Source organism: Zea mays, chromosome 5, assembly GCF_902167145.1.
Source record: "Zea mays cultivar B73 chromosome 5, Zm-B73-REFERENCE-NAM-5.0, whole genome shotgun sequence".
Classification (NCBI taxonomy): domain Eukaryota; kingdom Viridiplantae; phylum Streptophyta; class Magnoliopsida; order Poales; family Poaceae; genus Zea; species Zea mays.
The window spans coordinates 58,491,672-58,512,829 of NC_050100.1; the positions used below are offsets into that span (position 1 = coordinate 58,491,672).

The 21,158-nt window shown below is 54.8% G+C and overlaps 1 protein-coding gene across 1 annotated transcript; it reads left to right on the forward strand.

The window, feature by feature from the left end:
• Positions 1 to 19,615: 19,615 nt before the first annotated feature.
• LOC100381887 (uncharacterized) lies at positions 19,616 to 20,415 on the forward strand. Its single transcript, NM_001174669.1, has one exon. It carries the CDS (start codon positions 19,722 to 19,724, stop codon positions 20,025 to 20,027), a length of 306 nt encoding a protein of 101 aa, NP_001168140.1. The 5' UTR covers positions 19,616 to 19,721; the 3' UTR covers positions 20,028 to 20,415.
• Positions 20,416 to 21,158: the final 743 nt, after the last annotated feature.

A 21,158-nucleotide genomic window follows, 5' to 3' on the forward strand; every position in this document is an offset into this window, starting at 1 on the left:
CACTCTTGTCACCCTGTGATGCTTACCGAGCCTCCAATTTAAACTCAGAGACCCCCACTCGTCGGGAACACGATCAAACGATCATGGTCTTCGCGGTTCTCGTGGGTAGGCTAGAATAGGGCACCAATTGTGCAATTAACTTGGGGGAATTACTCGGGGTAGCTTAGATTTGGTGTCCGCCGCTCGGATGCGCCGGTCATCGCCTCAATTGGCCGGTGCGGTGGCTCGCCGGAGTTCCTCCGTGCGCTGCCGTCGTCGAGGACGTATCGGGTAAAGAAACAGAAGGGGAAGGGCCTTTCTGTGATTTGTCAGCGACACATCAAAACAGTAGAAGAACCTGTCTCCAGATAGATAAAACCCCGAGGCCCTTTTTGCAAAGCCGCCAGGGCGCGGGCGCACGCGCGCGCTTTCCCTGTGTTACTGGGCCGTTTGGGCCAGATATTGCCCAGTACTATTCATAAGCTTTTCTTTTTCTTTTTACTCCAGAGTTAAAACAATTATAGAAAACAGTAGAAAAATGATAAAATTGTGAAACCAATTTTCCTAGGTTTCTTATTTTCCCTAGAATTTAATAAAAATAATTTTGTGATTTTTAGATTAAATAAGGAATTTTAAGGCATTTAAAGTAGTTCAAAGTAGTAGTTTTGGATTTTTAAAAGATAAGTTGCAATCCCAAAAATGCTCAAAATTTTTATATGAGCTCCTCATATTATTTAGAAACCTTGGGTAGAATTTGGGTTGATTTGGACCTTGTTTGCTCACCAAACCCCAAAACACCCCCCTGCCCTGTGAACTCCTTTACTGACTCCGAAAACCCTAGGTTCTCGGAGTACCGTGAAGGAAAGTTGTATTCAAGACCTAGATAATAAGTTTATATTATCTTTGCACCCTCATGAGCATCCCATGGCATCCATTCTTATACATATATATGATTATGTTAGAACACGAAGAAGAAGAGGAAGTCACCGAAGAAAGGACACCACCACCCTCGGATTCTCAAGCAGGCAACTGCTTCTACTTTGATATTTGCGGATCCGAGCCAGACTCACCTGTTAACAAAGGCAAGCCCCGGTGCATGCAACCTCTTTCCTTGTGTTTTTAAATACTTTTCGCACACTTTAAGTCAAGTGAAATGCACATTAAGTTCATAGGAATTGCTTGGAACCCTTGATGCGTTGCTTTCCTTGATATCCACACCTTTATGGATACTTCTGGTGAAGTATCAAAATTGTTTTACAAAAGAATGCTTAGCCCTGCTTAGGTCTTGTGGATAGAGGTTGTCTTTTGCTGTACTGCCTAGCTTAGGGGTTATCCTGAGGAAAGATGACTTCTACCTGCAAGAATATATTCTTTTGGAGCAATGGTGGGATCTTACTGCAAAGCTCCCTGTGATGCTCTTTTCATCCTAAGGAACAGAAACAATCCTAAGGATGGAAGTACTTAAATCGAAACTTGGGTTAGGAACAGGTGATGTTCTACCCAGGTTGATTAAGGATTTAACGTGTATGTAGGCGTGCTGATCGAGGACCCTTTAACTGGTCACATGCCTCGTCATGGGTAAGCCTTGCCTCGGGCAGACTAAGGCCAGAATAAGATAACACGAAATGGGCATGGAGCGGTGGCGGGAGTAGCGTGTACCACCGTGGCAAGAGGCTGGACGGTGGTGTATCTGTGCTCTCGGTTTACGTGAACCTGATCTGGTCTTAAGAACCCCGGTGGCGGGTTGACATATGCAAGGGTTAAGTGCTACATATGTCGTGTGATTGGAGATCCTCAGCTGAGTATAATCGATTCGGATCGCCGTACCTTCGCGGTTATGAAGACTTGGTCACTTCCCTGCAACCTAGAGTCAGGATGTGAACAGTATGGATAAAAATGATGTTGTACCGGTGGAATGTTGAAATTAGACTAGAGGCAAACAGAGTCTATTAATACTTAACATGGCATTAAAAGATTGAAAGTAAGGACTCACTTTAGTAAGCTATTTCTGCAAAGGTATCTAAGTTGATTTTTGCTAAAGCCTCTCCTTGATTCCCATTTATCCAGCATACCCTTGAGAGTCTTTTCCTTAGTCGGGTAAGACTTGCTGAGTAATTCCATACTCAGGGTTTATCCCCTTGTTGTTTTTAGGTGAGGAAGCAGCAGATTTCTGTTGCTTCTGTACCAAGGTGGTTCCTAATGAAGAAAAGCAAGAGTGAAGTGCGGGAGGAAAGGATCCTCCATTAAGACTTTTGTGTGATAACTGTCGGGAGGAGTTTTTGCCTCCCTTGGTATGTGTAATAATAATACTCTGCACTCGTTATATATTCCTGGTCTGTAATAAACAACGTGATCTTACTTTTTAATAAATGTAAGCTTATGTAATCGCTTCCGCATTTCTTTATCTCTGATGTTCTGTAATATCTGCATGACGGGTGAGACGTTCCTGGAAAGGTAAGGAAAGATACCAAGCTTGTCAAGTAGTTCAGGGGCACCTATAGGGTTGTCTGAGGTCCGTTGGACAAGGACAACTATAGGTGGGCCTAATTACTTGGGAGATTCCGTCACATAAAATAGCCTCGGGGCGAACGACGGTTCCCCCGGACGTCTTCTCCCGAGACCTGCATCAACCCTCCGTCAAGATCAACGACACGTCCGGGCCCGAGGTACCCTCGGCCCAGTCCGAGGCACCCACGGCTCAACCCGAGGCGCCCTCGGCTCAGTCCGAGGCACCCACGGCTCAACCCGAGGCGCCCTCGGCTCAGTCCGAGGCACCCTCGGCTCATCCCGAGGCACCCTCAGCTCGGCCCGAGGCGCCCTCGGTTCAGTCCGAGGTACCCTCGGCCCCCGAGGGTGAGGCACTGTGCGTCGAGGAGGAGCGAAGCGGGGTCGCGCCTAATCGAAACTGGCAGACCCCGTACCTGCAATATCTCCACCGAGGAGAGCTACCCCTCGACCGAGCCGAGGCTCGGCGGGTGGCGCGGCGCGCCAAGTCGTTCGTCTTGCTGGGAGATGAGAAGGAGCTCTACCACCGCAGCCCCTCAGGCATCCTCCAGCGATGCATCTCCATCGCCGAAGGTCAGGAACTCCTGCGAGAGATACACTCGGGGGCTTGCGGCCATCACGCAGCGCCTCGAGCCCTTGTCGGGAACGCTTTCCGGCAAGGCTTCTACTGGCCGACGGCGGTGGCCGACGCTACCAGAATCGTCCGCACCTGCGAAGGGTGTCAATTCTACGCGAGGCAGACCCACCTGCCCGCTCAGGCTCTGCAGACGATACCCATCACCTGGCCTTTTGCGGTGTGGGGTCTGGACCTCGTCGGCCCCTTGCAGAAGGCACCCGGGGGCTACACGCACCTGCTGGTCGCCATCGACAAATTCTCCAAGTGAATTGAGGTCCGACCCCTGAACAGCATCAGGTCCGAGCAGGCGGTGGCGTTCTTCACCAACATCATCCATCGCTTCGGGGTCCCGAACTCCATCATCACCGACAACGGCACCCAGTTCACCGGCAGAAAGTTCCTGGACTTCTGCGAGGATCACCACATCCGGGTGGATTGGGCCGCCATGGCTCATCCCATGACGAATGGGCAGGTGGAGCGTGCCAACGGCATGATTCTACAAGGGCTCAAGCCTCGGATCTACAACGACCTCAACAAGTTCGGCAAGCGATGGATGAAGGAACTCCCCTCGGTGGTCTGGAGTCTGAGGACAACGCCGAGCCGAGCCACGGGCTTCACGCCGTTCTTTCTAGTCTATGGGGCCGAAGCCATCTTGCCCACAGACATAGAATACGGCTCCCCAAGGATGAGGGCCTACACCGACCAAAGCAACCAAGTCAGCCGAGAAAACTCGCTGGACCAGCTGGAGGAGGCTCGGGACCAGGCCTTGCTACACTCGGCGCGGTACCAGCAGTCCCTGCGACGCTACCACGCTCGAGGGGTCTGGTCCCGAGACCTCCAGGTGGGCGACCTGGTGCTTCGGCTGCGACAAGACGCCCGAGGGCGGCACAAGCTCACGCCTCCCTAGGAGGGGCCATTCGTCATCGCCAAGGTTCTGAAGCCCAGAACATACAAGCTGGCTAACAGTCAAGGCGAGGTCTACGGCAACGCCTGGAACATCCAACAGCTACGTTGCTTCTACCCTTAAGATGTTTTCAAGTTGGTCATATACCTCGCACCCACGCAAAGTTTAGTCATCAAGGAAGGGTCGGCCTCGCCTCGGCAAAGCCCAACCCTCCCTCGGGGGCTAAAAGGGGGGGAACCCCTCCGCGTCAAGATTGAGGGACCTCTTTGCGTCCAAGATTTTCAATCAAAAAAGATTTTGCGTTCCCCCGGCTATGTCGGAAGCAAGGCCCCAAGGAGCGAACGTGGGTGCATGTAAGTGGCAAGGCCGACTGAGCCGAGGGACTCCTACGCCTCCGGGTTAGGAACACCTCACTCGTCACCCGCCGCGAAAAGTGACCCCTACTTGGGGAAACCACCCTGTTACTAAACAGGCGAAGCCGGACACGCAAAAAGGAAAGGAGTACGACTTCATGCAACGGTAACAAAGTGTTCAGGCCTCAGCGGCCGCAGAAGGACACACGTGCATCCGACAGAAACTGATCCAACAGAGTTAGGCGTCGCCTTGGGAAGGAGCCGCACCTTCGGCTTCATCCCCACCATCGGCAAAGTCCATCCCGGCTTCCGGCGACGGCGCAGGTAGGAGGATCTCTGCCTCAAAGGTGGTCGCCAGCACTGCGCTCGGACCAGCGGCGGCCGCATCGAGCCTCTGGACTTCTGCCAGGGCGGCTTCATCTTCGTCGGGAAGGCAATACCCCTCGCTAACACGCTCCAGGTCCACAACGTAGTGGGAAGCGAGTACGGCGAAGGCCCGCCTGACGCCGTGGTGTAACGCCTCGCGGAGTCTGCCGCGCACATGATCGCCCAAGACTTGAAGGCGACTTCGAGGGGAGCTTCCTGAGGGGACGTCGCCGGAGCCAAGGACCCGGTAAACATCCGAGATGGCCTCGGACATGGCCGCGTGGTCGGTTTCCCTCTGCTCGGCCGCCCCGGCAAGCGCCTCGGCAAGCGCCTTGGCGGACTCATCGAGGGCGGACTCGAGCTCTGCGAACAGCCAAAGGAAGGATCTCAAACACAAGCAGAGGAAACAAGCAGAAACGAAAACCGAAGATGGCCAAGGCGTACCTCCGGCTCGGGCACGCTGCTCCAAGGCTGCGACCTGGGCTACGGCTAGGTCGGCCGCAAGGGTTTCGGCCCGGCTTTCGGCCTCGGCAGCCCGGCCCCGAGATTGGTCCCGCTCCTTGACGACCCGGTCAAACTCCGACTGTTGTCGTTGCGCTTCTGCACGCGCCGCGGCCGCCTCCGCGCGCGCCGCTGCCGCCTCGGCTCTCAGATCGGTGCAGAGCAACCGAAGGTCCGCCACCTCGGCACCCTGCTGAGAGAGGCGCGCAGTAGCCCCGGCAAGCGAGGTCCTCAGGGATCGCAGCGAGCCCTAGACGTCGACCTCGCGGCGGATGAACGACGACTTGGCGGCGCTCCGATCCGTCAGATCCTGAGGGAAGGAAACGGGGCATCACGAAAGACGCCTTGGTCACGAAAGAGAAAAGGTATGCCTGAAACCGTTACCTGGAGGATTTTGGGGACGTCCCTGCAGAAAACCTCCAGCGACGACCAGAGCGACCCCACCGTTGCTTTGGCACACTCGCGGAGCTCGTCCCAGGACTGGTCCTCCCGCTCATCGTCGAGAACGAAGCCGGGATCCGAGGCCTCAAGGGTCCGGAACCGGAGCAACTGGCGCCGGCCCTCGGAGCTCCGCCGCACAGCGATGAGGCTGCCGCCCGGCGGGACGGATCGCACCTCCACGCCCCCCTCTTCCGAGGCACCGAGCGCCGACGCCTCAGCCGTCTCGACGTCGGCAGCGGCCGGTCGCTCCCCGACTGGGATGGCGGCGACTTCAGTAGCGACAGGTGCCGGCATCGCCGGCACGTCCGGTGGGCCCGAGGCCACGTCCGCGTCAGCCGTCACCCCCATCACGATGGCCGCCCCAGCAGAAGCGCCAGCCTCGGGAACCCGCTCCACGGCGACTGGTGCCGCCTGAGCCCCCTGCTGTGGAGCGCCTTGCGAGAAGGTCACCTGAACGGCAAGGCCCGGAGCGGCGCTGGCCACGCAAGCCGGTGTCGTCTTAAGGGCCTTCCGGGGCGCCAGGTCAGTCAGCCCATGGCTTCGCTTGCTGAGGAAAAAAGAAAAATCACGGCCGGGATATACGAATGAAAAACCAGGACGAAGACATTCCAGGATACTCACCCGCTTCGGGCCATGATCAACCGTGCCTGGGGGGAGGTCTCTCGGATCTCGACCCCCGGCAACGTCGCCGAGGTCCGCTTTGCCGGCGGCTTCGGCATCACCCTTGCTTTGGGTGCCCTGGACGCCTGGGAGGCGGGCTGCTCAGGCACTGCCACGACGACCTGGGGGCCGCTCCCCTGCGCTGCCGGCGTGGGCGGCGGCTCTCGGGGAGCAGACGCCCCGGCCTGGCTCCCCGGGGTCGCCTCAGCTCCTCCAGCCGAGGGGTCAAGTACCCTCTCGGATTGCCCCCGCTCCTCGGGCCGGGACCCCGGCGTCCCGACTCCGAGGACTGACGGCGTCAACCCGCTCGGGGGCTGGATTGATGGCTCCTGGCCTAACCCCAAGCCGGGGCTGAGGCCAAGGCGGGCACCCATGTCGTCTTCCTCGTCATCATCTTCATCATCGTCATCGTCGTCGGGCGTTTCCGGTGACGGCTCCCTCGGGAGCCCCTCCCTCTCCTGCCGGCGACGAAGCTTTTCCAAGGCGTCCCGAGCCCGCCTCCGCTCGCGGGCCTGGGCCTTCTCCGCGTCCTTCTTTTTCTTCTTCTCCTCCGCGGCGACCCACCGCGCTGCTCGGTCCGCCGCATCTTGCGGGACCCGTGGCAGGGAAGACTTGTGCCACCCTACCTCCTGAAGACGGGTGGAAATCCCGACCTTAGAAACCAGGGGCAATCCGACGCTAGAAGAAAGAAGTGGACACTCACCAGAGTCACGCACCCTTGGTCAGGGCGCATCAAAGGCTGGGAGAGGGCGCTAGGGTCCGGCTTCCCCAACGCAACGGACACCCGCCCGTGGAGGACGTCGAGGGGAAGAGGATCAGAGGACATCCGTGAGCCCTCCAAGTCCGCCTCCGATGTCATTTCCCAAAGCGGCAGCCGTCGCTCCGCCAAGGGAAGCACCCTCCGGCGGTGGATGGCGGCAATCACCCCGGCAGCGGTGAGTCCCCCCTTCCGCAACGCCTCTAAGGCCTTGAGGAGGGGTTCGAGGTTCTTCTGTCTTTCGTGAGGGGTCCCGTGGCGCCAAGCATCAGCGGCGGCGGTGACTACTCGCTGAGAGAACGGCGGGAGCAACTCGCTGTCATTCCGGAGGTAGAACCACAGGCGCTGCCACCCCTTGTTCGAGGACGCGAGGATGGCGGGAATATACAGCGACGCCCGCGACTGCCTCAGCAGGAGGGTGCAGCCGCCGGCCCGCACCGCTGCGCGGACCTTCCTCTCCCCCGTCGGCGAGGCAAAAAGCTCCACGAAAAAGAGATGGGTCCACAGATCCCAATGGGGGGCAATCCCGAAGTACCCCTCGCACACCGCTACGAAGATGGCGGCCTGCGAGATGGAGTTGGGGCTGAGGTTGTGCAACTCCACCCCGTAGTGGTGCAGGATCGCCCGCATAAAGCGGTTCGCCGGCACACCAAAGCCCCGCTCGTGGAAGGAGACGAAGCTCACGATGTACCCCGGCGGTGGGGATGGAGCGGCTCCGCCCACGGGGGGAATCCATTTCGGTCGCTGCTCATCGGTGAGAGGGCGAAGTAAACCCTCGCCAACAAGATCCTCCAGATCACTCGCCATCACCGTGGAGAAAGGCCATGGGTCGCGCGGCGAGATGATGGTCACCCGGTCAGCCATCACCGAGCGGAAGGGATGGCGGCGCAAAGGACAGGGAGGGCGGTTTCCTTTTCTCTGGCTAAGTCTCTTAGGCTGCGAAAAACCTAAGAGGGAGACAGGAAGCGGAGCAAAGAACCATCGCCAGACCCTCTCCCGAGTATATGAAGACCAAGGCGCGACCGGTTCAAACGTTCCGCCCGGACCGGACGTGGGATTCAAAAACGCGAAGCGAAACAGCCGTCCCTCGAACGGCTCGCGCACGCGCAACGGTCGCCCCCCAACCACTCGCCCCGTCGCATTAACTCCGCGGCGGGACACGCGGCGCCTCTGGCAGGAGAAGCAGGCGACGCTTCGCCTTCGACCGCGTCCAAAAAAGGTACGCCGCGTCGTTCGATTTCGTATCCTTTTCCGTTTTTCCTCTTTCTCTCTCTTGCAACAGGGACCGGGAAAGGGGGATACCCCGAAAAGGATCCTTCCCTGAGAAGGAATCAGGCTCCGAGCCCCCCTACTGATCAGAGGTTCGAAGGCTGGCCCCCCGGAAGGGTTCAACAGCCGCCTCAGATCGCGTGGGCCCTACACCCACTACTGGTCAGAGGTTCGAAGGCCGGCCCCTCGGAAGGGTTCAACGACCGCCTCAGGCTACTCGGGCTCCGTGCCCATTACTGATCAGGGGTTCGAAGGCTGGCCCCCGAAGGGTTCACAGCCGCCTCAGACGTCGAGCGAGGGATGACCATGGGCACGTTCGATACATAACCAAGGCTCGGGTTGCGCTCCCGAGGTACCCTAGGACATTTCCGAGACCAGCGGGAACGATCTTGTAACAGAATCCCATCAGAGGGAGGCATCGAGCCCTCGGACCCCGTCGCCAGGGGACCGGGTCTGGCAGAACACCCGCAGGTACTTTTGGGCGTGCCTCTGGGCCCCTAGCCGACCCCTAACGAACGGGGCACGGACGTCCACTCGGATTACCCGCTTGCAGCTCATCGGAGACACCATGTTCAGCGCCCATCGAGGGCAACATGGCGCTTTCCCCCCCTCCTCCTTGCGGAAAGGCGATGCAGGGGCGTATGTAAAAAAGCCGAGTCTACCCCTGACCGCCCTCTCGCTCTATGCAGAGGCTCGGGGGCTGCTCTCGCAAGCCCGGCTCCGGCTGAACCGTTGACAGCGTCAACATACCAGCCCGAGAACTTGGGACCCGACCGTACACCCGGGCTACGGCCAGCTCGCATGAGGGAACGACCAGACCAGCCGAAGCATTACGCGAGGCATTAAGACCTCGAAGGAGTGAAACCACTCCTCCGAGGCCTCGGGGGCTACACCCGGTGGGTGCGCTCACGCGCACCCACCGGAACAAAACCCAACCGAGAAAGGCTGGTCCCCTTGCAAAAAAGTGCGACGAAAGCCTCCAAGCGAGTGCAAACACTCCCTCCGAGGCTCGGGGGCTACTGTCGGGGACCATAATTAGGGGTACCCTCAAGGCTCCTAATTCTCAGCTGGTAACCCCCATCAGCACAAAGCTGCAAAGGCCTGATGGGTGCGATTAAGTCAGGGATCAGTCCATTCGAGGGACACGATCACGCCTCGCCCGAGCCTAGCCTCGGACAAGGGCAGCCGACCCCGGAGGATTTCCGTCTCGCCCGAGGCCCCCCTTCAGCGGCGAACATATTCCCGGCTCGCCCGAGGCCCTGCCTTCGCTAAGAAGCAACCCTGACCAAATCGCCACACTGACCGACCAAGTCGCAGGAGCATTTAATGCTAAGGTGGCCTGACACCCTTATCCTGACGCGCGCCCCCCAGCCGGCAGAGCCGAAGTGACTGTCGTCACTTCGCCGCTCCACTGACCGGCCTGACAGAAGGACAGCGCCGCCTGCGCCACTCCGACTGCAGTGCCACTTGACAGAGTAAGACTGACAGGCAGTCAGGCCCTGCCGGAGGCACCATAGGAAGCTCCGCTTCGCCCGACCCAGGGCTCGGACTCGGGCTAAGTCCCGGAAGACGGCGAACTCCGCTTCGCCCGACCCAGGGCTCGGACTCGGGCTAAGTCCCGGAAGACGGCGAACTCCGCTCCGCCCGACCCAGGGCTCGGACTCGGGCTAAGTCCCGGAAGACGGCGAACTCCGCTCCGCCCGACCCAGGGCTCGGACTCGGGCTAAGTCCCGGAAGACGGCGAACTCCGCCCGACCCAGGGCTCGGACTCGGGCTAAGTCCCGGAAGACGGCGAACTCCGCCCGACCTAGGGCTCGGACTTGGGCTCGGCCCCAGAAGACGAAGATCTCCGCCTCGCCCGACCCAGGGCTCGGACTTGGGCTCGGCCCCAGAAGACGACGAACTCCGCTTCGCCCGACCCCAGGGCTCGGACCCTGCCCCGGCACTAGCCGGCAATCTCCGCCTCGCCCGACCCGGGTGCTCGGACTCGACCTCGGCTTCGGAGGAGCTTCCACATCGCCCAACCTAGGGCGTGGACCAGCCACATCAACAGGAGGCACCATCATCACCCTACCCCGAGCTGACTCGGGCCGCAGAGAACAAGACCGACGTCCCATCTGGCTCGCTCCGCCAGATAGGCAATGATGGCGCCCCGCATGCCCTGTGACGACGGCGGCTCTCAGCCCCCTTACGGAAGCAAGAGGACGTCAGCAAGGACTCAACCGCTCCGACAGCTGTCCCTCCGCCAAGCTCCATCGCTCCTCCGACGGCCACGACATCACACCAGCTGGGTGCCAAGACCTCTCCGGCTGCCACAACGGCATGTACCTAGGGCGCTAGCTCACCTCCGCTAGACACGTAGCACTCTGCTACACCCCCCATTGTACACCTGGATCCTCTCTTTACGCCTATAAAAGGGAGGACCAGGGCCATCTTAGAGAGGGTTGGCCGCGCGGGGACGAGGACGAGAACAGGCGCTCGCTTGGAGCCGCTCGCTCCCTCCCCCGCGTGGACGCTTGTAACCCCCTACTGCAAGCGCACCCGACCTGGGCGCGGGACGAACACGAAGGCCGCGGGATTCCCACCTCTCTCACGCCGGTCTCCGGCCGCCTCGCTCTCCCCCCTTCACGCTCGCCCTCGCGCTCGACCCATCTGGGCTGGGGCACGCGGCGACATTCACTCGTCGGCCCAGGGACCCCCCGGTCTCGGAACGCCAACAGTAATCTTCCACTAGCTTTTCTAATTAATTAGCCAAGGGGTCCCATTCCTCCCTTGGGGCTGATTTGGTGGTAAGGGATCCCAAGAGGATCCATGGGAGAGAAATCCCCTTGCAATTCAATTTTGAATAACAAGGGGATTCCTCCCACATGGATCCCCTTGGGATCCCTTACCACCAAATCAGCCCTTGTGGTGGCACATATTTCTCAAGTTAAGCTTAATGTTCCAATTAACATTAATGATCTTGACATGAACATAAATAGAATAACAAAAGAATTGGAACATGGATATAATGAAAGATTATCCCAAACCATGTAAAGCAATAGCAAAACTACCCAAGTGTTTCAGGGATAACAAGGTAAAATGGATAAACAGTCTAGGGTGACCTATTGGGTCCCATCAAAATTAAACCTATGCATGAAAAATGACATTAACGAACATTATTGGGTATAAAAGTGGTCAAGGGCACAACTTGCCTTCAATGAGCTCCTGCTCAGCTACTTCTATCTGCTGGTCACCAGGATCCTCGGTCATAGGTTCTTCTACTCGCCACAATACAAACAAGCACAGTATATAGAGAAAATTAACATCACACCAAATATATAAACAAAGGAACAATTGGATCTATACCATTAAAAGATCCAAACTTTAGATATATACCATGGACCCCACATGTCATTGACTCACGTGGACCCACATGTAAGTGAGATAGTAATGGTATGGATCCAAAGTGGTGATCTTTTAATGGTATGGATCCAAATTTCCCATAAACAAAATACACAGTAATAATCTACACATTAAAATAAAATCCTAGGAACAGGAATCATAATTTTTGGAGTTATAGATTTTGAGATATGAATTTCCAAAGGTTTTATGTGCTTAAAATAGGATTAAATGGGAGATTAATTTTCTTAATATTTTCATGACAAAACAGAGGCTCTAAGTGATAGAGAATAAAATTACAAAAATTTAGAAAGTGGAATGGATCAATTTGGACTAAAAATGGATTTTCTATGCTTTATACAAGTTCTAGGGTATATTTATATATTAAAAATCCATTTTATAATTTAAATTCTCAGGTTAAATTCCAATCTGGACTGGGCCTCAATTCCAGAGAAATCCAGGGGTCTCGGGGTAAAAATCTGTAGACACAGAGCACAACACCAATGGATGGCTGGTTGATTCTTTAGTTCTCATGGGTCTATTTTATAAAATGTGCGGCCGAAGCGGTATCTTTTAATCTGAGTCGTCCGATCAGAAATCGGCCGCCAGGATTAGACCTACGTTTTATACGAATCGGTAAACAATCCCGATCATCCGATGCCTGATCGTCGGTGCGGATCTCGCCTATCCAACGGGTACGCCCCAAATGATCAGGGTCGTCTGTTCCCCGATCCACGACCTAGCGCATTCCTCCCCTTCCCGAGCCCTGCCGGCGACGGAGTAGGAGCGGTACGGCGGCGCGCCATTGCCGACGAACGCGATCCACCAAATCTAGAGTCATCTACTTCCATCCTTGATCACGACGCGTAATTCTAATCGAATAGGGACAGGAACGCAATTACTCACCAAAGGTGACGCGCGCAGCAACATGGCCCGCGGCGGACTGCGGTACGATCCGGTGGCGAGCGCTCCGATGAAGAATTTCCGGAAGAGCCACCGATTCTGATGCCCACAACGCCCACCCCCGCACTTCAGGTACACCGGCGAAGGACTTCGATCGCGACAGAGGTGGCGAGCGACGATGTGCACAAGATGACGACGGCGGCGCGAGTCTCAGTCTCCCTTACAGTTTTCTACGCAGACGCTTTTTTCTGGCGTTGGCATGAAGAAGGGACGCAAACAGAGAAGAGCGAGAGAGGTTGCGGGGCTGCTTTTGAAGCCGGAGCGAGACAGGATCGTAGGGAGCGGAGATCTAGGACGCGTGATTCGTGCCGAGCTCCCCGTGCTGACCCCGGAGGAAGTGGTCGAATTGATTGGGGATGAACCTGACGCAGTGGCCCCACGTGGAAGAGAAAGCCTGCGCGCAGCCTCACCAGCAGTGACCGATAGATGGCCCCCGGTGCGCAGTGAGGCATGGACGTGGGCAAGCTGGGCTGCGTTGGGGAATCACTAGATGGGCCGAAAAGAGCAGGGCCGGCCCAGGCGCATGGTTTTCCTTTTTTCTTTTCTTTCCCTTTTAAACTTTCAAATTCATAAATTTAAATTCCCTTCAAATTCAAATTTCAAGGTACATTTATTTCCTCATAAAATGTACATCATAAACATTGTATGAGGGAATTTTATTTATTTATTTTGATTTTTATTTTGTGGTAACTAATGCTCTTCTCCCCTAATTCTAAAATTCCAATTTAAGTCTTACTTCCAATTTGAGTACTAATATATTTTTTTACATTATTTTATATTGTCACAAGAGACGCACAAAAAGAAATCTCAGCATGATGCAATGGTTTAGTAGCGTATCTTTTTATTATTAATTATCTGTTTTTAATTATGGTTTTCACATGTGATGAAAAGTAGATTCAACACACCCTAAAATATAGAGGATAACTTTTCTTCTCTTTTAGTAACTATTACAAATTGGGTATTGCATGAACCCTAATTTGATCTTTTTATTGGTTTGTGTTGAACCTTTGTGCACCTGTAGAATACGTAATCTAGAGCAAACTAGTTAGTTCAATATTTGTGTTGGGCATTCAACCACCAAAATCATTTATAGGAAAAGGTTTGACCCTATTTCCCTTTCAATCTCCCCCTTTTTGGTGATTGATGCCAATGTTGGAACTCGCTCTCCTGCGCAAGTTAATCCAACGGGGGAGTGAAAGCAGTGTAAACGGGGTTTCAGCTTGAGATGGCAATAGCTCTGTGAATCTAGCCTCTCAAGGGCACTGTGCGGGGGTATTTATAGGTATCTGAGTGCCCAGTGTCCAGTGTTAAGGACGCATGTGCCCTCAGGCGCCTAGGTTATCCCCGGAATATTCCCATAAAGCAGGGTTACAGACTGTAATTACAGGGAGACCTTTACAAATTAGGCCCATAATGCACAGCGGCCACGCAGGGCCTATTACGATGGGCCGGATCACACGTGGGCCTTTGTGCTGGACGAGGTCGCGGGAAAAGGCGACTTCGCCGTAGGACTTCGTCTTCCGGTGCATGGAGCGAAGGGTAGAGTTCGCCAGTCGTCTTGTCTCCGTTGTTGCAGCGGGTGTGGCGAAGGCCTTCGAGCGAAGGGTGGCGTCTTCGCTTTCGCCCCAACATTTGCCCTCCGAGGGACCAGTTCGACTAAGTCATCTGGTGCCGAAGGCGTTGCTAGATGGTGGAGACGCTGCCCTCGCTCGAAGTGGTTCCGCGGGGGTTTTTGACATGACCGTTGATTGACGCCGCACTATTGGATTGCAGGTTCCCCGAAGCGTCGCGTCCTGTGTATAAAAAGGGGTGGGGGCGGCGCCGATTGAAATTTACCTTTCTGCGTGCCGCGAAAACCCTAACCTTCCCTGTTCAAGCTGCACGCTTGCTCGTCTGCCCTCCTTGCTCCTGTTCGCCGGAGAACTGGCCCACGTGAAGCAGACCACGTGCTGCCGTCGACGGTACGTAGCCATGTCGTCCTCTTCTTCGTCTGCTGCGACCACGCCGACGGCTGAGACGCCTTCCGAGGATCTCTCGAGCGGTGTGGCGGCGGAATTGCACCCGGGTGATATGGTGGAATTTGGTGTTTCGCGAATGTCGTCAGGCCGCATGCAGGATATGCAACAGTTGGGGTATTTTGGCGGCGGGGTCGGGCGTGTGCCAGGGGCAGAGGAGATTCCCGAGCCCGAGGGTGAACTGGTTGTGTTTGAGGCATTTTTTGTTGCCGGACTTCGTCTGCCTGCGCATCGTTTCGTGTCAGAGGTGCTGCAGAAGTTTGGGGTCCAAGTTCATCAGCTGACACCGAACGCCATGGTGGCGTTGGCGAAGTATGTCTGGGCAACAACGTCGTATGGCGGTCAGCCTTCGGTGGAGGTCTTCGCCAAGCACTACTGTTTGCACTGGTAGAAGAGACGGATTGGTGACGAAATTGCGCAATTCGGATCGTGCACTTTCACGCCAAAGTCTAGGAAGACTTCGATGGAGGTTGTGGAGCTGGTCCCTTGTGCCCGAAATAAGTGGGGCAACTGGTGGGACTACTGGTTCTATGTTTCGGAGGCTGAAGTCGAAAATCACCCTGGGCTCCCCGCTGCCATCATGTGTTCGCATTATTATGTGGCGTACCCGCCGTTTGAAGTGGCGGAGGATGACGAGAATGAACGGGCCCTTCGGATCGCTGCCCATAGGAGTAGTGGGCGCGATCTGGTTGAGGAATTCATAGGGTATGGGGTGTGGCCTTTGGCACATGGATGGACGTTAGGCGAAGTATGCCCTCGCGTGATGCCCTCCCTTGGCGGGCGGAAAGTGCGAAGTCCACTCTTTGCCTTGGATGTGCGAAGGCGGGATCCTGCCGCGGTTGTGTGTGAGGCGGAGGATGGGGCGGTGAGAATTGTTGGTCGCTACGTGCCGAGGACTGAGGCCCAGCTGAGCTGGGACATACGTGGATCCAACGATCGCCTGAATCGAGTCTTTGAGTTGAATGGTTTGCTGTATGGCGGTTATCCCGGAGTAGACGTCGCCGACCGCCGGGGGAAAAAACCAGCGGCAGTGCTTGAAGACGACCACGCGTCGGAGGCCGCCCCATCTACTAAGAAGAGGAAGCTAGGTACTGCGATGGGAAAACTGGGGGTCTCCGATAGTTTTGCTATGGAGTTGATGGGGACATGCGCGGCCCCCAGGGGAAGGATGTCTTCGCCCGAGCTCCGGGAGTCTTCGGCGCGGATGCTGGAGGTTACCAGGGGTCGATGGCCCAAGAACGTTCCTATCCCCCGCGCGGCTGGTGAAGACTTTTTTACCTCTCGCATGGCCCGTGATTTGAGAGTGTTTCCTTACGAGCGGAATATTGCTGCTGTTGTGTCGGCAGTGATGAACAAGGATCGACAGGATGCTGCTCAGAAGCGCCGGGCGGTCGTCAGGCTCCCTGAGGCTAGGCCGAAGAGGGCGCGCAGGAGTACGAAGGCCGCCGTCCCCGGTGGTAGCCAGCCCTCGCTGGCTGCGAAAGCGGCCGCGCCTGGATCTGGCAAGTTGCCGGAAAGCGCGAAGGCGGCCGGCGCTGGCGGGACCAAGTCCGTCCCGGAGGGAGCTGTGAAGGTCCGGGAGCTGCCTTCGCTGGGGAAGCGTATTGCCAACTTCGGCACAGACATTTGCGTGGACAACTATCTCGTCAGTAAGGGTTTTTTTTGACCGGTGATACGTTGCAGGGTCGGGCGAAGGGCAACTTGTTGCCGTCTCGCCTGCGGTTGAGGCCACGGTGCCTGCCGCTGTTTTTGGGGTGAAGGGTGGAGCTTCCAGCGCTGGCGGCGAGGTGTCGGCGGCCACTGCCGTCAAAGACGAGGCGGGCACTGTGTCCCACCGGCTGCGGGAAGCGTCGCTGCAGCTGAATCAAGTAAGTTGAAGTAGGCTTCGTTGTGTGCCGCTTTCATTTTGATTGTGGACTCATGCGTGTCTATTAGGCGGCCGACTTCGCCGATCGCGTGGCGTCGGGCGCCCTTACGGCGGGCGTGGATGCCGAAGTCGAGAGACTTCGGGCGCAGCACGCGGACGCCGTTCGGGAAAAATCGGCTACGGAGAGCAAAAACCGCAGGCTGGCGGAGAAGGTGGCCGCCCTGGAGAGCGAGAGGACTGACCTCCAGCGCCAGCTGGTGGAGGAAAGGAAGGAGGCCAATGAGGCCATCACCAAGGCGCAGGCGGAGGCCAAATTGGCGAGGGCGGAAGAAAGCCTCGCCAGTCAGCGCGCCGATGAATGGGAGGCGCGGTTCAACGCTCTGCAGGCCCGCGTGGAGAGGGCCGAGGCCTCTACTCGCGTGGAAGTTGAGCGAACGCGCAAACAGCTCGTGGATTCGTACCACGAGCTGGGTGCGCGGACTGCTGACTTCGAGGTGCCCGACCGAGAGGCGGGCCTTCGGTGCCTTGAGTGGCTGCAAGAGGAGTTGCAAGCACTCCCGACCATCGTGGCGGGCTTCATGTCGTATGCCTCCCTCGTCACCTGCGAGGGGGCTATGAATGCGCTGGCCCGCGAGGGTGCCATCAGTATGAGGTCTTCGACCAATCCGATGAAGATTTTGGGCATGAGATTTTTAAGGTCAAAGACCTTGTGGTGAAGGACGCAGGGGGGGCCCTCTTCGACCGGATGTGGGGCCCTCACGGTCGGGAGGCGGTTAGGGAACGGGCTGACCGGGCGAGTGTCACACCCGGGTTTCGAGGCACCAAGACCCGGGCGCGAACATAATCACCACGTGTGCTGGGACCAAGTCTCACACATATGATGAATCATGGCACAGGATCGAATGTCACATCTTTACTATATAACAGGAGTTCTATACAAAATAAATAATTACATTATAAGGAGACAACGGTCCAGCAACCCAAAGTTGACTGGGAGACGATGGCCTAGACCTCTCACGAACTCGTCACAGCATCCTCCATGCGCCTCATCCTGTGGTACCTGTTCTTGACCTGTGGGGGGGTGTGAGACAGCAAGAGTGAGCTCACATACGTTCATAGATCAACAAGTTGTGGGGAATAATGTGCATGAACTCGCCAAAGGCGGGAGCTCTCATGAAGTGTAAGACTTACCAAAGAGGATGGTTAGAGCTGAGCATTGCTTTTAAAGTTGGTCAAAATTTTATTAGCAGTTACTAAGTATAAGTAAATACCAACCCAGTTAAATAGTAGAACAAAAGTAACAACATCACCTGCGATGCAATGCATATGACAAATTGAATTTAGTTCCATAATTTAATCATGTGAGTGTTCGAGCTGCTCATGACCGTGAGCACGGCTAGTATACCAGTTTTATACTCTGTAGAGGTTGCGCATCTTTACCCACAAGTCATGTTACCCATCTGCCAAGAGACGGCCAATCCCATACACCTCTACCGAGGAGGCGAGGCAGGGTAACACTACGAGGCCTTTACAAAGTTCCACTAGCTTCAGAAAACCCGCTACAGTTTATAGGAAGCTCCAATGCAGGAATCCCTCGCATGACCACCATCGCAGCAAAATCATCCCAAGGGCCTCCCTACACTTACCACTCCCCTACTGCCCTTGCCCCTTTCGGGTAAGGTAGTCATCCACTAGCTTTCCTAATTAATCAGCCAAGGGCGTCCCATTAAACCCTTGTGGTAGCACTGTTTTCCCGGGTGGTTCTCCATGTTCCAATTAACATAATGATCTTATCATGAACAGTAAATAACAACTTATAACAAAAGTGTAATCATGAATAATGTATCTCCATACCTAGAACCACATATAGCACTAGCAAGTACTACCCAGAAAGTTCAGTGGTAAACAAGGTATAAAGATAGACAAACTAGGGTATCCTATTGGGTCCCATCAAAATTAACCTATGCAGATCATTATGATTAATTAGAACATGAGTGGGTAAAAAGAAGTGATCAAGGGCACAACTTGCCTGGGACTTGAGATTCCAGGTACCAGGATGATTCTTCAGATCCTCGTGACCTCACTGCTAATCGTAGCAATACAAACAAACATGGTATAGGCAAAATAAACATCACACCAAACATAAGAACAAACTACGTAATAATACTCTACGCGTCTCTACGAGATCGTGGGATGAGAACCGCTAAATTCGGGGTTACGGTTGTGAAGTTATGGTTTTCCGAAGATCCATGTGGTTAAGTATAGAATAGACTAAGTGCAACATTTTAACCTATATTTCATGACAAAACAAAGTTACCAGATGATAATAAATATTATTATGAGACTAATGCAACTAGAATGGATCAAAACGGAGTTACAGTTATTGAGTTATGAATTTCCAAAGTTAATAAGTACTTGGCACGAAATAAATTAAGTAAACAATTTTAATCTATGTTTCATGTCTAAATAGAGTCACTAGGTGATAAACAATATTAAAACAAAATTAATACAACTTGAATGAATCAAAAAGGAGTTAAAATAAATTTTCTATGAATTAAACAAGATCCTAGAATTATTTTTATACTAAAAAATCATTTTCTTTATTAGTTTTACCAATTATATTAACCTTTGGACCGCGGCCACTAATACCAGAGAGCGCAGGGTGTTTCTTATAAAATTTGGGGCTAAACCGCGAGACTCTTCCTATAGCCCCAGACGGCGGGTTAATTGTGGCAAAGAGCAGGGGCACTTTTGTAAGACTTCCCGGTCGAAGGGGTATCCCGCACTCAGAGCCGCCCGATCCAGATCCGGCGGCCCAGATTAGATCGTGCTTTAAATGAAACGGTATGCAATACGAGCCCTTGGATCCGAGATCAGCGGTCGTGGTTTAATGAAACGAGATCGAATCTGGGTCACGGGATCCTGATTGAACGACCCAAGATGATCCCACCGAAGGGGTCTACTACTTCTAATCTAACCCGTTCGTCCAAGATCCTTCGGTAGACACCCCCCCAATCCCAGCTGCTCAGTGCACATCCAACGATAGAGCCACGCCCTCCCCAACCAGAGCCGAGACGCGGCGGCGGCGTTCTGTCCCTCTAGCGGAGAAGTGCCTCCACGGCGGAGCTGTCGCCGGAGAAGGCGATGTTGCGCCCCCGTAACCCAAACCTCGACAAAAACATGTTATGCAAAAGAGGAGTTCACAAGGAACAGAATGAAGGGCTCCCTACCCAAAGCCGATGCATGGAGATCCATGGCCGCGGAAGTAGCAGCGGGCGGCGGAGGAAACAATCCGATGAAAAATATCCAGGCTCCGGTGGATTTCCCCGCGTCCGAGAAGGCCACGAGCATGCCTCTGGGTCCCGGCGCGGCACCCAGAAGCTTCTACCAGAGCAGGACGCGGCCCGCGACAGCGCTAATGGCGTTGATGAAGAATCCCTTTTACTCTAGTGTCCCAGATTGCCTCCGTGAAGCCCGGTGATGCTTAACGGTGACGCGTCAACGGCCGAGCGATGGCGTGTCGTCGTAAAGCCTAGTGTGTCGAGCTTGGATTCTCTGCTCTTCCACACTCGTCTTCCTTGTTTCTCTGTCCGAGCATTGGGGATGTCGACGAAGACGCTGGCCCATGATGACCAGTGGATTCATGGCGCCGAAGGGACCTTGGTGAGCAATCCACCCGCCCGAGATGATCCTCTAGACTGGACTAAGCCATGTGCACATCCGCCATGTTTGGGCGAGTCACCACGGCTGCTTCACAGAGGCTCGTCGACAACCAAGGCGCGGGTCGACGCCGGCTACTTCACTCTCTGCCTTCTTTTGCTTGGCGGTAGGGCTCTCGGTGCTTGTTAGTGGGTTGGACGAAGAGGGGGAGGCGAGCTCGGTACTTATAGCTTGGGAAAATTCCGAATCCCAACCACCCAGTCAATCCCGGCGGCGACGGAAACGTAGCTCCGCGAAGAGGATAAGCCTGACATGTGGGGCCCGCAGAGCAGCTACCTGACACGCGCGCATTATGGTGCTGAGACGCTGACGAGAAGGGCCCGCCATGCTTCCACTGCGCGCGCGGACACCAGTTGAAGCCACCGCCATGTGGGTCCCGCAGGCAGAGGCAGGACGCGGTGGGCTGGCGAGAAATAAAAGAGGGAGATGGGTCGAGAGTGGAAGAGAGTTGGGCTGTGATAGGGGGAAATCGGCCCAAGGCTGCTCAGTGAGCTTTTCTTTTTTTCCCTTTTTTTGTTTTATTTTCTATTTTATTTCCTGTTTTCTATTGCAATTCAAATCCAGGTTTAAATTTCAAATTTTTAAATTATATGCACAAACAAACTCCAACATGATGCAGGTATAATTTATATTAATTTTATTCATTTATTCATGCAAAGAAAAAATGATCCAATTATGCAACCCACACAATAATTTTCCCATAAGTTATTATATTTTTTAAGGAGTGCATTTGTATGTAGTTCATAAAGAGAATATATAAAATTCTTCCTTGTGTTTATGGTTCCAAGCTTTTAGTTTTTTTTAGAATAACATTTAAAAATTGAGGATTCTTATATTAAAATACATTTTAACCCTAAACCT

Coding starts and splice junctions, on each gene's coding strand:
- LOC100381887 (NM_001174669.1), top strand. CDS start 19,722: ATGTTGCGCCCCCGTAACCCAAACCTCGACAAAAACATGTTATGCAAA.